General features: G+C 37.4%; 2 protein-coding genes across 4 annotated transcripts in view; both read left to right on the top strand.

Moving 5' to 3' along the window:
* The first annotated feature begins 1,947 nt into the window (after positions 1–1,947).
* Positions 1,948–6,471, top strand: LOC126600531 (mitogen-activated protein kinase 9-like). 3 transcript variants are annotated; one of them, XM_050267103.1, is made up of 12 exons: positions 1,948–2,445; positions 2,998–3,406; positions 3,487–3,614; positions 3,782–3,841; positions 3,956–4,105; positions 4,312–4,467; positions 4,595–4,732; positions 4,823–4,896; positions 5,171–5,275; positions 5,398–5,647; positions 5,729–5,789; positions 6,034–6,471. In XM_050267103.1, exons 1-12 carry the CDS (start codon positions 2,128–2,130, stop codon positions 6,060–6,062), a joined length of 1,878 nt encoding a protein of 625 aa, XP_050123060.1. In that variant the 5' UTR covers positions 1,948–2,127; the 3' UTR covers positions 6,063–6,471. The 3 variants fall into 3 exon arrangements, with proteins under 3 accessions (XP_050123060.1, XP_050123062.1, XP_050123061.1); XM_050267105.1 differs by having other exon boundaries at positions 5,716–5,789; XM_050267104.1 differs by lacking the exon at positions 5,729–5,789.
* Positions 6,472–12,203: 5,732 nt separating this feature from the next.
* Positions 12,204–14,906, top strand: part of LOC126600060 (laccase-1) — a 41,290-nt gene continuing 38,587 nt past the window's right edge. Inside the window, 5 exon segments of the mRNA XM_050266571.1 lie at positions 12,204–12,413; positions 12,613–12,764; positions 12,866–13,107; positions 13,229–13,354; positions 13,622–14,886. Of these exon segments, the coding sequence (XP_050122528.1) occupies positions 12,309–12,413; positions 12,613–12,764; positions 12,866–13,107; positions 13,229–13,354; positions 13,622–14,739 (1,743 nt within the window). The 5' untranslated portion in view covers positions 12,204–12,308 and the 3' untranslated portion in view covers positions 14,740–14,886.

The raw sequence follows: 14,906 nt of genomic DNA, 5'->3' as shown, positions 1-14,906 counted from the left end.
CAGGTTCAAGGGAAAGGTACCGGGCGCACCTGAAACGTCAAAACGTACAGGAGGATCAGAAAGTGAAAGGTAAAAGAGCACTGATAATCTTAGTAACCCCCAATCAAACCCTGATCCAATGTCTTTTTAGTACTTACAGTCATACAAGTATCAAATTTTTTGGAATTGGAGGAGTAATGTGATACACGTATACTCGTAAGCATATATATGTATTAGATGTATGTATGTTATATAAGCAAGAAACCTACCCTCAATCCAGTACTATAAGAAAGACGGTGACGGAAGTTGCCACAAATTAATAAAACCTACTTCAAGAAAGATGTACGGCCTAATGAGGCTACTAGGACTTTTGTCCCTGCTCGACGGGTAGGTCTTGCAGTCAAGCTCTCTTTCTGCTTTTGCACTTAGCGCCAATTATATGTACAAAACGAAACAATGGACTAAATTTATTGGATCAATTTCACCATGTAGCTGTTAGAAACAAGCAATTAGGCAATGGCAATCGGAACAATTTTGCCTACGATCGGAGTCCTTCCATGTGAGAGAAGGCACTTCACAGTCCTTGGCAAGGTGTTAACCCATAGAAAACTAATCAGATAACTGTATTCAAGTCATAGCCGAAAATTGTACAATCATTTTGATTTGTAAAATACGCATATTACCTCTAGAGAAGTTCTAAAACTTTTTTTTTGTTGTTTTCCTAAGTTTTAATTAACGTACTTATTTTTTATTAGTGACGTGTTATATAACTTACAAACATGATCTAAAATTTTGTTTTTTCTAGCATTACCTTTTTATAAATTAGTCCTATTGAGTCTAGCTCAAAAGTTTATTATGGAGATTAGCAATAGCAAATATATTACATAATGTTAACACACATCAACTAACCTTTACCAATTACAGACTCATTTTTTTAAATACTTTTAAAATGATTGAAAACACTTGTGAGAATCCTTAGTAAAAATGCAAGTGAATCTTGAAAAAACATTAGAAGTGCTAAGTGGTGGTGGTGTTTGTAGAAAGCACTTCAAGTGCTTTTGGAACCGAAATACAATCACCACCCTCAGTCATTTTAAAAACACTTCCAAACGAGGCTTATGTTAATCACTTTCAAAGCTAGCTATACCTCATAATTAAAATAATTTTGTGAATAGTTGTCAGCTAATTTAGCCTTTAGAACAAACAATAAAGGAAAATGTTTAGCTTTAGGTAACATTAAAATTTAGTCCCTCTTTTCTTTTGGCCACCCTCCAAGTCTCTTGTGGTGAAAAAAGAAAAAATACACTCTTAAAACAAAACAATTTTTTAGTCATATTCATGACAATTTTTAAAATATAGCCATTAGGAAATGATGCGAGTCATTTGGTATTATAGTCTAGGTTTATTTTTAAGGCTCGTTTGAAAATGCTATTAAAATAGTTGAAAACACTTTTGATGAAAATATTTTTAAAATTAGTCTTAAAAAAATTGTAAGTGAATATCAAATTTTTTTAGGAAACATTTCAAATGCTTTTAAAATTGAAACTCAAAAATATTTTTACTAAAAACATTTACATTCATGTTCAAAACACTGACAAACAAACAAGTTCTTATTCAGTTGTAAGTAAAATAATTTTTTTGTTAAAATTCAAATTTTATGAATTACTAATTGATTTCATATAATGCGTAAATATACATAAAAAAAAAGTCAAATCGGATAAATGATCACTGTGGTCATAAGTTATTCGAAAGATAACTCCTGAATTACCAAGTATTAACAGCTAATTAATGGAAAAATCACTTTTGAATTAAATTTGCTAACGGAGTACACACAGAGGTTTAAATCCAAATTTTTTACTATAAGAGCTATATTCCAAATACCTTATTACCATATGAATCATTTATCCGATTTAGTGTAAAAGAAAAATACCCATCTCCGAAAATACAAAGCTTGGTAAAGTCCTGACAATTGACACTGCCATCCGTTGCCATCTGATTCAAAACTCTCTCCCTACGCAGTGACCATCGGACCCGAAAGAAAATCTCCGAGAAAATAGTGCTGTGAGAGGAGAGAGAAAGCGGGCAATGCTGCAATTGTGTGGCTGAGAGGGGAGAGAGGAGAGAGGAGAGAGAGAGCGGGCAGAGTATATGGGGAGTGGAGCTACTCTGGTGGAGGGTGTTCGTCGCTGGTTTCAACGTTGCTCTTATAATACTAATCATAATTATAACAACAACAACAACAACAAAATTAATAAACTTGGCAATGATCACAACCATGGCCACGTCTCCGATTTAAGCGCCCAACCGTCCGATTCTCATCAGCGGGAACAAAAGCGAGGCCGGGAGAACCAGCAGCAGTTGCAGTTTGAGCTTGAGGACGACTTTGACATTTCGGGGTTGAAGGTCATCAGAGTTCCCACAAGGGCCGACCTTACAGCTTCTCACCCCATGGATTCACAGAAGAAGGTTCCTCTTGTTTTGTGTTTTTTCGATCTGGGTTTCATTTGTTTTTGGATTTGTTCATCTGGGTATTGATCTGATTTGGGTTTTCTTGCTTTTTGATTCCTGCTAGGTTGAATGTGGATTGTTTTGTTAGGATTTGATTGGTTAGGTAAATGCACCAATCAAAACTGAATTGTAACTGTTAATGGGGTGGGGTAATTTATTGGATACCTCCAAAAATCTTGAACTTGATGGTGTTGGAGATAGAAAGAGGCGGACTTTTGATACAACGATATTGGGGAGGGGGAATTAGGGACCTCGGGGATGAAAGAGTGAATGTTCTAAATCAACTTAGCGATAAGCCCATTGCGAAGATAATTCTTTTGTTAACCTGAGAATGTGCTAGTTTTTGCAGTTCTGTGTGAATTCTTTAAAAAGCAATTTTTGGATCAAACTAATGATGGATGGAATTTGAAGGGATGAAAATGTTCTGTTGTTTCCTTACTCTTTCTATGCTTGTTTATAGATAATCCCGTATATTTTGATTGCAAATAATGGTTGTTGATCTTTATGCAGGGTAATCTAGAAACAGAATTCTTCACCGAGTATGGAGAGGCAAGTCGATACCAAGTTCAGGAAGTCATTGGGAAAGGAAGTTATGGTGTCGTGGGTTCTGCAATTGACACTCACACTGGAGAAAAGGTTGCAATCAAGAAAATTAATGATGTTTTCGAGCATGTTTCGGATGCTACAAGGATCCTGAGAGAGATTAAGCTCCTTCGCTTGCTTCGTCATCCTGATATTGTTGAAATAAAGCACATCATGCTTCCTCCTTCACGACGAGAGTTCAGAGATATTTATGTTGTTTTTGAGTTGATGGAATCTGACCTTCACCAAGTTATTAAGGCAAATGATGATCTTACTCCTGAACATTATCAGTTTTTCTTGTACCAGCTTCTCCGTGGCCTAAAGTATATTCATACAGGTTGGTACTTTGCGTTCATTTCTTTTGGCTTTTGCTGTAGTAATGATAACTATTAATTAATTTTCCTCTGTTTCTTGTAGCAAATGTATTTCATCGAGATTTAAAGCCAAAAAACATTCTTGCTAATGCTGACTGCAAATTAAAAATTTGCGACTTTGGCCTTGCTCGTGTATCTTTCAATGATGCCCCGTCTGCTATTTTTTGGACAGTAAGTTGTTCAGTTATGCAAATCAATGCATGTCACCACACAACTCCTAAAATCTGTATTTTTGTGGTTGCTAATTAGAAGTTGCTGTTTTCTTTAATTTTATAAGTTGCAAATACTAGGCCTATAAACAATACTTCTTGTGGACTAAGCTTCTTACTTTTATGAAGGATTATGTTGCAACTCGATGGTACCGTGCTCCTGAGCTTTGCGGTTCATTTTTCTCAAAAGTAAGCTACACTTCATTTCTAAGATCTTATATTGTATATACGTATCTATTGGAGGATAAGAGGATTCTTTATTTTAGACTGTAGATTTAATTTCTATGACCATAATTATGGCAGTACACTCCTGCAATTGATATTTGGAGCATAGGATGCATATTTGCGGAAATAGTCACTGGCAAACCGCTGTTTCCTGGTAAAAATGTGGTGCACCAATTGGATCTCATGACTGATTTGCTTGGCACGCCTTCTGCAGAATCCATTGCAAGGGTTAGTTATTTTATTCTAATAAATCTACTTGGTCATCAACAGGCACACTAATTATGTTTCGTGCTAGCCAAATTAAGAAAAAGCTTTTAGCAGGCTGCCACTGAACTTCTCAGTCTGCTCTTACAATTCTCGTAGTAAGCCATCATATGTAACTGCCAAATTCTTATTTATCCCATCAAATAATTTCTTTTTCATGACACTGGTAGATTCGGAATGAAAAAGCAAGAAGGTACCTGAGTAGCATGCGGAAAAAACAACCAGTTCCTTTCATACATAAGTTCCCTGGTGCTGATCCATTGGCTCTTCACCTACTGGAGCGGCTCCTTGCCTTTGACCCGAAAGATCGTCTTACAGCTGAAGAGGTAAGGTTAAGTACTTTGAGTACATGCAACATTTAACATTTATGTCATATATTGTATACCATGATGCATCCTTCAAAACTGCTTGGGATCACAGTACCTCATAAATCCCTAATGCTTATGCTTGCAGGCATTAGCTGATCCTTACTTTCATGGTTTGGCAAATGTTGACCGTGAGCCATCCACCCAACCCATTTCAAAACTTGAGTTTGAGTTTGAAAGAAGGAAATTGACAAAAGATGATGTTAGAGAGTTAATCTATAGGGAGGTATGGCCTTAAAGGTTTATACTTGTTGCTTTATAGCATTCTGTTTTCCTCCGCTTCACTTTTGCTATAACAAATCTTGTGTTGAAACAGATTTTAGAGTATCATCCACAGATGCTGCAGGAGTATCTCCGAGGTGGAGATCAGACTAGCTTTATGTATCCTAGGTGAGGAAGCTATTGATTTTCTGAATAATGAATTATTCTTTTGATTATTCAATCAGTTGAACCTCAATGCATGGGAGGGGTTTATGGGAAACGGGAGGGCCACTTCCTGTTTATGTGTTCCAGCCATTGGGCCTAAACAAAAACAAAAACCTTGCGTTGATCTAGCTTATAATAATAGTAGTTTTCCATTCACCACTTCGCTTTGTAAGCCTCCAGTCTGAACTTTTGGTGCTTGGAGTTATTAACCTTGTAACATCGGTTTATGTCATTCTAGTGGTGTTGATCGATTCAAGCGGCAGTTTGCACATCTCGAGGAGCATCATGGTAAAGGTGAAAGGAGTACTCCTCCACTCCAAAGGCAACATGCTTCCTTGCCCAGGTATGTTTCGGATAAGCATTTAAGGACTAAGTTTGATTTAGATGTCTCGAGGCACAAATCAAATCGCTTCTAGCTTCAACCTTGTTAGTTCATCTTAATTTATGCGTCATATTGTTCATCAGAGAGCGGGTTTGTGGACCCAAGAATGAGAATGCTGTCCAAGACAATGATTTGGAAAGGACTGCTGCTTCTGTTGCCTCAACTCTTGAGAGTCCTCCAGGGTCAGATCAGAATGATGGCACTGTAAATGCCGATGGACAAAATGGACCTAGCAAGACAAACTACACACCAGTAACTAGTCGTAGCCTATTGAAGAGTGCCAGCATTAGTGCTTCCAAGTGCATAGGTGTAAAGCCAATGAAAGATTCGGAGGTAAGTAACATCGTTTCATATGTACCTCACCTCCTCTTGTTTGATCATGACTCAGGCATCTTGCATAGTATCTCATGCTAGATCTCCGTTACACTTACAAAGGTCGCTGGTTGTCTGAAAATCAAGGTGTCTCAAAACTTGAGTGAGCAATCACACTTTATATATTAACAGATGCAATATAAAATTAAGTTTGGGATTGTGATAAAAACGTTAGTAATGGTATTGTGTTGCTTCTCTCTTTATAGTTCTTGTTTTAATCAATCCATTCCGGGCTACTGACATCTGATGCTCAGAGCTGATGCAAAATGATGGATCCGTCATGTAAAACGCTTATATGGATGCACATCACCCTTTTCCTTTGGAAATAATCATTATTTTTCCCACAGGAGGAAGCAATTGCGGAGATCAACGATGAGTCAGTTGATGGTTTGACACAAAAGGTTGAAGCTCTTTGCGCCTGATTCATCTTCATCGATCTGTGGTAGAAAAAACAGGTATAACTTTGTGGTCCGCCTCCTTTCCCCGTATTTAGTAGAAAGGGTGTTCTGTAACAGTCGACATTCGAAATAAAAAATATATATAAGTTACTTGAGTTAGAAGCTAACACCGTATAGGAGGAGGACTCGATTTATTTTTCCTTCGTTGTTTAAGTGTAACCACAATGCATAGGAAGGAAATTGCTCTGCTGCAAGTTGTAACTATTTATATTTGAACAAGACAACAAATTGATGTATTTTGTTTTCCCATTGTTTAGAGATTGTGTGATATGTATAATAGAAACAAATTGATGGAAATACAGCTTATACTATTATCTTGTGAACAAATTAATATTAGTTTTTTTGTTTTTAATACAAGAAATATTCTACTCTTCCGAACTAAGCTAGACATGGGGAGAAGGATTCGAACTCAGGTTTATAGGTGTGAACCTCTGCTCTACCACCACAGTTTGCATTTACAGAGAGAGTGCCATGATTACATCAGCTACCAATATTGTCTAGTTGGGCATCTTTTTTGATACAAATGATACTGGAGTTTGCATTTAGCTGCAATAGGAATCCCATATCCCATATCCCATTTCAAAGTTGGGTTTCCCATATCCCATATCAGATATGGGAAACCCAACCGGAGGTAGATTGTCTGCCCTCCTAGTTGTGGTGCCCTTCCATGCCCTCTTATTTGTGCGGTCATGGTTAAGCTACGTTAATATTTTATAATTTTATAATTTTTTGTCTTATTATCTCTATTAAAAAATTAATATAAAATGTTGACGTGACTTAACCGTGACCGCACAAAATAGGAGAGCATGGAAGAGCACCACAATTAGGAGGGCAGACAATCTGCCTACAACCCAACCTACCCTAATGTTGTACTTGTCCTTTACATGGCTTCTAAGTTCCATGTTGTTTGCATGTGTGCTACAAAATCATGAACCTAGCGGAACACGGCAGCTCTCTCACAAGCATGATAGCAACATGAATTGGTACATAATTCCTGTTTTCTTGTGAGATTAACTTAACAACAGATGTGATCATATTGCTTGATCAAAGATTTTCTCATTGAAAATACTATCGAACTATTTTAGGTAAAACTTGTCATTTGATTAGCAAAAATCTGCCAAGTTAGACCTAATTAAAACTTTTGGGGCAATTGGGACCTACTGCTATACATCACATGGTTGAAAATTTGAGTGGACTGTCTAATTGATGAGGACTCACATCCAGGCAAAACCTATGGCTATATAGGATTGAGGGCTGCCATCAATTTACAAATGAAAAGAATTGATTTGAAAAGTGTAGTCTGCTTATCCTGACTACAAAAGCTTGATGCACAGATATTCCTCGTGTTAGTAATATAATTTAGTATTTGTTTTTTTTTTCTTTAAAAAAGACAACTAGTTATTAGCTTTGCTACAACAATTTACTTTTTTAGGAGTAAGAAAAACTCGCAGAGGTATTTCAACATCCCTTAAATCCTATTATCAATTAGAGTAAATGACAAAAAACTATCTTAACTATTGGTGTCACGACACTTTTATACCTCATCTTTTAAAATTGACAATATCATACCTATCTTACGAATTTGTGCCAATGTCAGACATTCGTCAGTTGTTATGTTAATTTCTTTGTTAAATGCTGACGTGACCAGAGACAGAACCTACTCACTAATCCAACTAGATTTAAAAATAATATAATATATATTTTTAATAATTAAATATTCAAAAAATAAAAAACTGAAAAAAAAATGACCTAAGGGATCCGACCTTCCCTTTCCTCCACCCGCACCAACCCTTTTTCTTCTTCTCTTCGACAGCCACCAAACTAGGGGTGGGTTCAAAAAACCGAAAACCGAAAACCAAACTGAACCGAAACCGAAAAAACGGAACTGAACGAAAAAACCGAACCGAATTGAAAAAACCGAACCGAACCGAAATTCTTTTGGTTCGGTTCGGTTTTAGTGATCTAGAAACCGAACCAAACCGAACCGAACCGAATTAATTAAATTAATTTTTTTATTTAATTATTTGTTTTGGGTATTATTTTCTAAACCCAATTTGTAAGTTAAAATGTGCTAAACCCAATGTGTTGCCAAACTTTAAGCTCAAAATATTAAAAAAAGGCCTATAAAAACTCTAAAAACCCTAACCTATTATTTCTCCCTCATATAAGGTTCCGGAACCAAACCTCTTCCTAAAGTACCTACATCCATCTTCATAGCACTGTCTACTTCTGCGCCAGCTTTCTTTTCCAAATCTACTCTCATATAACATGTAACATAATCCATAAACATTTATTTTAGGTAGATTACTTGGGTAATTTGTGATGGAAAAGAATCCAACACACACTAAATAAATCCACCCACGCATTACCTTTACTAATCAAGTTGTCAACATGCAGTTACAAGCAAACAACATTGATCTTTGAACAACATCATACAATTTAACTTTTCTAAGTCATTTGTACGATTTTTGTGTTGTGAGGTTGTTAGTTTGGACTTTGGAAGACTTGATTGATGATTTTAGTTCAACTTTAAATGTTTATTTTCATTGTCTTTGATTCTAGTTAGAATGTTTATGTTATGATTGTGTTGGATATGTTAAAATTTAAAATTTCAATGTTTTTCATTTTTTTGAAAAAAAATAAAAACAAAAAACCGAACCGAAAAAAAACCGAAAAAAAATTGAACCAAACTGAACCGAACCGAAATTTCGGTTTGGTTTCGGTTTTGGCAAAAAACCGAACCGATTTAAACCGAACCCACCCCTACACCAAACCCTTCCCCGTCCCCCCAACCTTCCTCCACCACTCTCTTTCTATTCTCTCTCTCTTCTCTCTGGGATGCGGTCTCCCTCCTTCGTCCATCTCCCCACTCGCACTCGTCCCGTCCCCTACCTTTGTCCCTCTTTCTGTTTCAAAACCCCGTCCCTTCTTCGACCCAAACCCTAACCCTAATTCCCCAATTTCAAACAAAAAACCCCAATTCCCCCCCAAACCCTAACCCGAAATTTCAAATCTTCAGGCCAATTTCAAATAGAAAACCTCAATTCCAGGTACTCTTCTTGGGGCAATTTCAAATCTCCATAGTTGAGGCAATGCTGGAAACATATTTGCAGCCATTGCAGGTCCTCTTCTTGGGGCTCTCCTTGGCACAACCGGCAGGGGATTCACCGCCTCCATTAGAAGAAGCACCGGTGACCTTGCTATTGTCCTCCCACTTGAGGGGTTTGTTGAGCGCGGAAGGAATGTAATTGATCAAACCCCAAGCCTCGAGGAAATCGAAAACCCTCTGAATGGAGCTGATGTCGCCAATTAGAGACTTGCAGGCCTTCGTGAAGGTGAGCTTCTGAAAAAGGTTGATGACCCTGGATTTGATGACGATGGTGTTGCGGTAGTACTTGTATAGGCTAGGGGAGGAATCGGACCCTCGCAATGGTGGATATGGTCCGGCAAGAACCAGCTGGAATAGCTGAGGATGTGGATGATGTCAGCGTTGAAGGTGGGATGCAATTGAGGATGGCGGGGAGCGGCGGTGGTCGGAGTCTCGGGATTGGCGGGGATCGGAAGAGGAGTGGGTGGGGGTTTGGATGGGGTGTCAGAGGAGGAGAGGTCTTGGGCCTCTGTTTGGGTCGAAGATCTTCGAAGGGACAAAGGTAGGGGACAGGAAAAGGTGGGGGATGGGGTGGGTCCCACATTTTCTTAATAATTTTTTTAAATGATTTTCTATATTTATTAGTTTTTTTTTTGTTGAAATATATTTATTAGTATTTAATTAATTTTTTTATAATTTAGTTGGGTAAGGATGTGGTTCCCACACCTGCCAACTCATAACTTAACGGTCAAACTTAACAGAAAACTGATGGAGGTATGACATTGAAACGAATTCGTAAGATGAAGTATGACATTGTCATTTTTCAAATATGAGGTATGAGATTGTTATTCGACCCATAATTGAAGTAGTTTTTTGTAATTTACCCTATCAATCAGTATACGATGACATTGATAATTCAGTTGCTTTAAAGTCAAAGTCTGTCAACTACTTTGTAGATTTTTAATAACTCGAAATATCTCATTTTTTGGCCGAATCGTAATTTGCTTTACTATTATTACTACGTGGTGCTTCTATATGTAAGGGAAGAAGCATATAGAGACTTAAACGATCAACTTACAGAAAAAAATTGTATCCAAACGCAGCTGCCAATCTTGACCAGGAAAAGAACTTGATGCAAATCCCAGTAATGCACGGCAGTATATGCAGAAAATCAGAAATGGAAATACGTAAAGAAAATGCTACAATGATTTAGGTTTAGGGTTTACTCGACTATGTTTAGAAGCATCTTATAACATGATAGATTCTTTTAACTGTGTAAAAATTGGCATTTTGTTGGCCTAATTAAGTTAAACTATGTTCCTGTAGCTTCTGAAAGATGTATGGGAAAGAAAAGGACAGAAAATTAATTAGTACAAGATGCTCATCTAAAGTTCTTTCAGTACCTTGCTTTTAGTGTTTTTAATCAATGTACCTGGCTAAGTGTCTCTTAGTAAGTTATGGTTCTAGTGGCGGATTTACAGGACTAGTGAATGATATCGCCCCTACCACCCTTACCATGTTTATCTCAACTTCTCTCCACTTTGTTTATTAGGTGATGCTCCTAGTGGCGAATTCGTACAAGGACGAGTGAAGATTATTGCCTCTCTACTCGCCCTCTTCCTATACATGATATTCCACAATTTTTTTGCGGATGATTATAGTTGAATTTGGGATGTTGGGCAAGAAGAGAAAAAGTGATATGAATTTGAACTACATCTTGCCACAAACAAAAGAACCCTATAGATTCGTCATTAGATATTCCAAATGTATTAAATAATTGTGAAATGCAAAATTTTATAAAAAAAAAAAAAAACAAATCATGTCTGGGCAAGAAGAGAAAAAGTGATATGAATTTGAATTACATCTTGCCACAAACAAAAAAAACTTATAGATTCGTCATTAGATAGTCCAACTCTATTAAATAATTGTGAAATGCAAAATTTTATAATAATAAAAAAATCATGTCGCGTAACGAGAGGAATACCAAATGAAAAATAATACCCCCGATTACTGTGCCATGTTTTCTCCATAACTAGCCTCAATATAGTGGCATTACTAATATATATACAAAAATTTGCAAAACTCACCAATTAACCCCCATACATCTCTTTATAGCATCCTTGGCATCCTTTTATTTATTTTTATTTTCTTTTGATATGATTCCTTTAGCACCCTCCATTGATGGCCTATCGCCATCAAATGGTTATCAATATCAATTTGCATATGTAATGAGTTGGTGTTGGTCCTCCATATCTCCATCCTCACCACCTTTATTGGAGAAGAAAAAAAATTAAAGTTAGCTAGCTAGCTCACCTTTGGTTGGTGAAGGGACTAAGAAACAAAAGAAATATATTTTTATATGATCATATTGTTCATATAATCTTCATGCTTCAATCTTTGCCACATGCTTGCAAATTGCAATTGTCTAAACTATATAAGTCACACCTTTGAACTATTGCAAAAAGATATTACTGGTTTTAGTCCAAGCTTCCTAGTCTTCAATCAAAGCTTCGACACCAACCCACCCATCTTTTTGGGACCCCAAATTTCTACATATTGAGAATCAAGTGATGATGGAAACGACAATATGGTGGATAACAAAATGACAAGTAAACCCACCTAATTAAATATGTAATTGTCAATAAAAAAGTTTAGTTGGCTCTTAGTTCGTAATTAATCTATAAGGTTTGGACAAATATTTAGTGTCGAAAAATCCCAATAAATAATATTTAATTATCTTTGTATAAAGGTTTTGACAAATAATCATGAACTGCATTATTAGCAGCCAAGGTTTCAAACACATTTCCACCTTTTTAAAATACTCAATTTGACATGTTCAGTGTCTCGACCCCTCCTCACCGACTCATCTAGCGTAACTAAAATATGTCTTTGCTTAAATTTATTAGCATAAATAACTTAGTTGTCAATTTTAATGAGAGGAAAATCGAGTACCCAATTGATTTTTAGCGTGTATATAAAGGGGGAGTTTGCATGGAAGTTTGTAAACTCAGTTGGTTCATGCAGTCTACAATATACAGATAGAGTGAGTCTTAAGCCCGCTCTTAAGGTTTTAGATATGGAGAGTTTGAGCCAGCATTATAGATTAGTGCTAATTCTAATCATATTTGCGGTGGCTTTACCGTCATGTTTCTCGCAAACAACCCGACGCTTCGAGTTTAATGTAAGCTGGAGTGCCCACTCTTATTCTAGAGTAGTGAATTTCGCGTTCCCTTTCTCCATGCATTCCTCTCTTTTTTCTAGTCTTTTGGCTGAGTACAAAGGAAAAAAAAAAGGAGCGTTCTATCTTCGTTACGTGATTACCAAAAGAAAGTACGTAGGAAATTGAAAGCTTGATTTTTCTTTTTGGTTCTTTTGTTCAGGTTGAGTGGAAGAATGTAACTCGTTTGTGCAACACAAAGCCACTTCTAACAGTGAATGGAGAGTATCCAGGGCCAACCATTGCTGTCTATGAAGGTGATCATCTCGAGATTAAGGTCACTAATCGCATTGCCGAAAATACCACCATCCATTGGTGAGTTTAACTAATCTTAGATTAATCATACTGACTTTGATTGCGTTAAGCAATCGCAACTAATTACTAATTAAGTTGTTGCTTAATTATTATGAGTGCAGGCATGGTGTGAGGCAACTAAGAACATGATGGGCAGACGGTCCAGCTTATATCACACAATGTCCTATAAGAGGTGGCAAGACCTACACATACAAGTTCACTGTGGAGTACCAAAGAGGCACTCTCTGGTGGCATGCTCATTTTGCCTGGCAACGAGCTTCCATTTATGGCGCTTTCGTCATCCATCCGCGCATGCCTTTTCCATTTTCCTCTCCGATTCAAGAAGAATTCCGCATCATCTTTGGTAATTATATGAAAAAATAAATAAATATAGAGGGCTAGTCTTTTTTTTTCTTCATGATTTTTTTAGTGAGAGTTCAAAATTTCTGTGTCTTCAATTGCTCACGTGTTTTGCTATTTCCCAGGTGAATGGTGGAATTCAGATGTAGGTGAAGTGGAAAATGAAATGAAGTATGGAGCTGGACCTAATAGTTCAGATGCTTATACCATCAATGGGTTGCCAGGACCATTCTATCCTTGCTCCGACAAAGGTATATATCCAAAACTTAAGGGTATGGTTAGGATTGTTTCTGTAAAGGCTAAAAGTGGTTTATGGAGAAACACGTGCTATATGCTTCCTCATGAAGTACTTTCAAGTTTTTTTCCATGAGTCACTTTGATTTTTAATTAAAATTTGAACGTGTAGATTTTATGAGGAGTAGTACTTTCTGCATAATTAGTCTCGAACGGACTAATTTTCAACCATATTTTTCTCTTTTCTACAATGAATTTACACGAATTTTCTTGTACTTATGCAGATACCTTCATCAAAACTGTGGAACATGGAAAATCGTACTTGTTTAGAATTATCAACGCAGCACTCAACGATGAGCTTTTCTTTGCTGTGGCTAATCACACACTAACTGTTGTGGAGATTGATGCCGTGTACACCAAACCATTCACAACCTCAGCGATCATGGTAGGTCCTGGCCAAACCACCAACGTTTTGCTCACTGCAAATCAAGTCCCTGACTCCTCGGGTGCCTTTTTGATGGCGGCCTGGCCTTACCTCACCTCCGTTTTCCCTTTCGACAATTCCACCACAGCCGGTTTCTTGCGTTACAAGAACACAAAGAGTGACACAACCAAATATCCGCCAAAGGCTCCTAGTACTTTTGCACCGGAAAAATACAACCTCCCTAAAATGGAAGACACAAAGTTTGTCACTATATTTAATAACAAGCTCAGAAGCCTAGCCTCACCTAAGTATCCGTGCAACGTGCCTAAAACTGTCGACAAGCGTGTCGTTATGGTTATAAGCCTAAATCTCCAAGATTGTCCAGCCAACGAAACCTGCAAGGGTTATGCTGGCAAGAAATTTTTTGCTTCTATGAACAACCAGTCCTTCATTCGTCCCGCCCTGTCAATTTTAGAATCTCATTACAAGAAGCTCAGAGGCGCCGAGTACTCCACAGATTTCCCAGAGAAACCTTTGAAGCCGTTTGATTACACTGGTGTGGATCCAGTTTCGGAGAACATGAACACGAAATTTGGCACTAAGATTATGGAAGTGGAGCATGGAACAAACTTAGAAATTGTGCTACAAGGTACAAGTTTTCTTAACACTGAGAACCATCCAATTCATTTGCATGGACACAACTTTTTTATAGTCGGTATGGGGTTTGGGAACTTCAATGCTGCCAAGGATCCGGCAAAGTACAACCTCATTGACCCTCCGGAGAGAAACACGGTGGCAGTTCCAACCGGAGGATGGGCGGCGATTCGATTCAAGGCCGACAATCCGGGAGTTTGGTTCATTCACTGTCACCTTGAAGAGCATACTTCGTGGGGTCTTGCCTCGGGGTTTATTGTCAAGAATGGTCCAAAACCGTCTCAGTGTGTGCTTCCTCCCCCTGACGATCTTCCCTTATGCTGAGATTTTTGCATAGACGACTCGATTTAGTATTTGTTGTATAACGAAGGCTTTGAACTCTTTACTTCTTTTTTTGTGAACATACATACCTTATCTAATATATAGGCTTTGTACTTTTGGTATTAAGGACCGCACTAGAGAGTTTTATGTGTGGTTACATATTTTCACTG

The sequence above is a fragment of the Malus sylvestris genome, chromosome 14, assembly GCF_916048215.2.
Source record: "Malus sylvestris chromosome 14, drMalSylv7.2, whole genome shotgun sequence".
NCBI classification, from domain to species: domain Eukaryota; kingdom Viridiplantae; phylum Streptophyta; class Magnoliopsida; order Rosales; family Rosaceae; genus Malus; species Malus sylvestris.
Note: the sequence above shows the minus strand (reverse complement) of the source record. Positions and strands in the feature narration are given on the sequence as shown.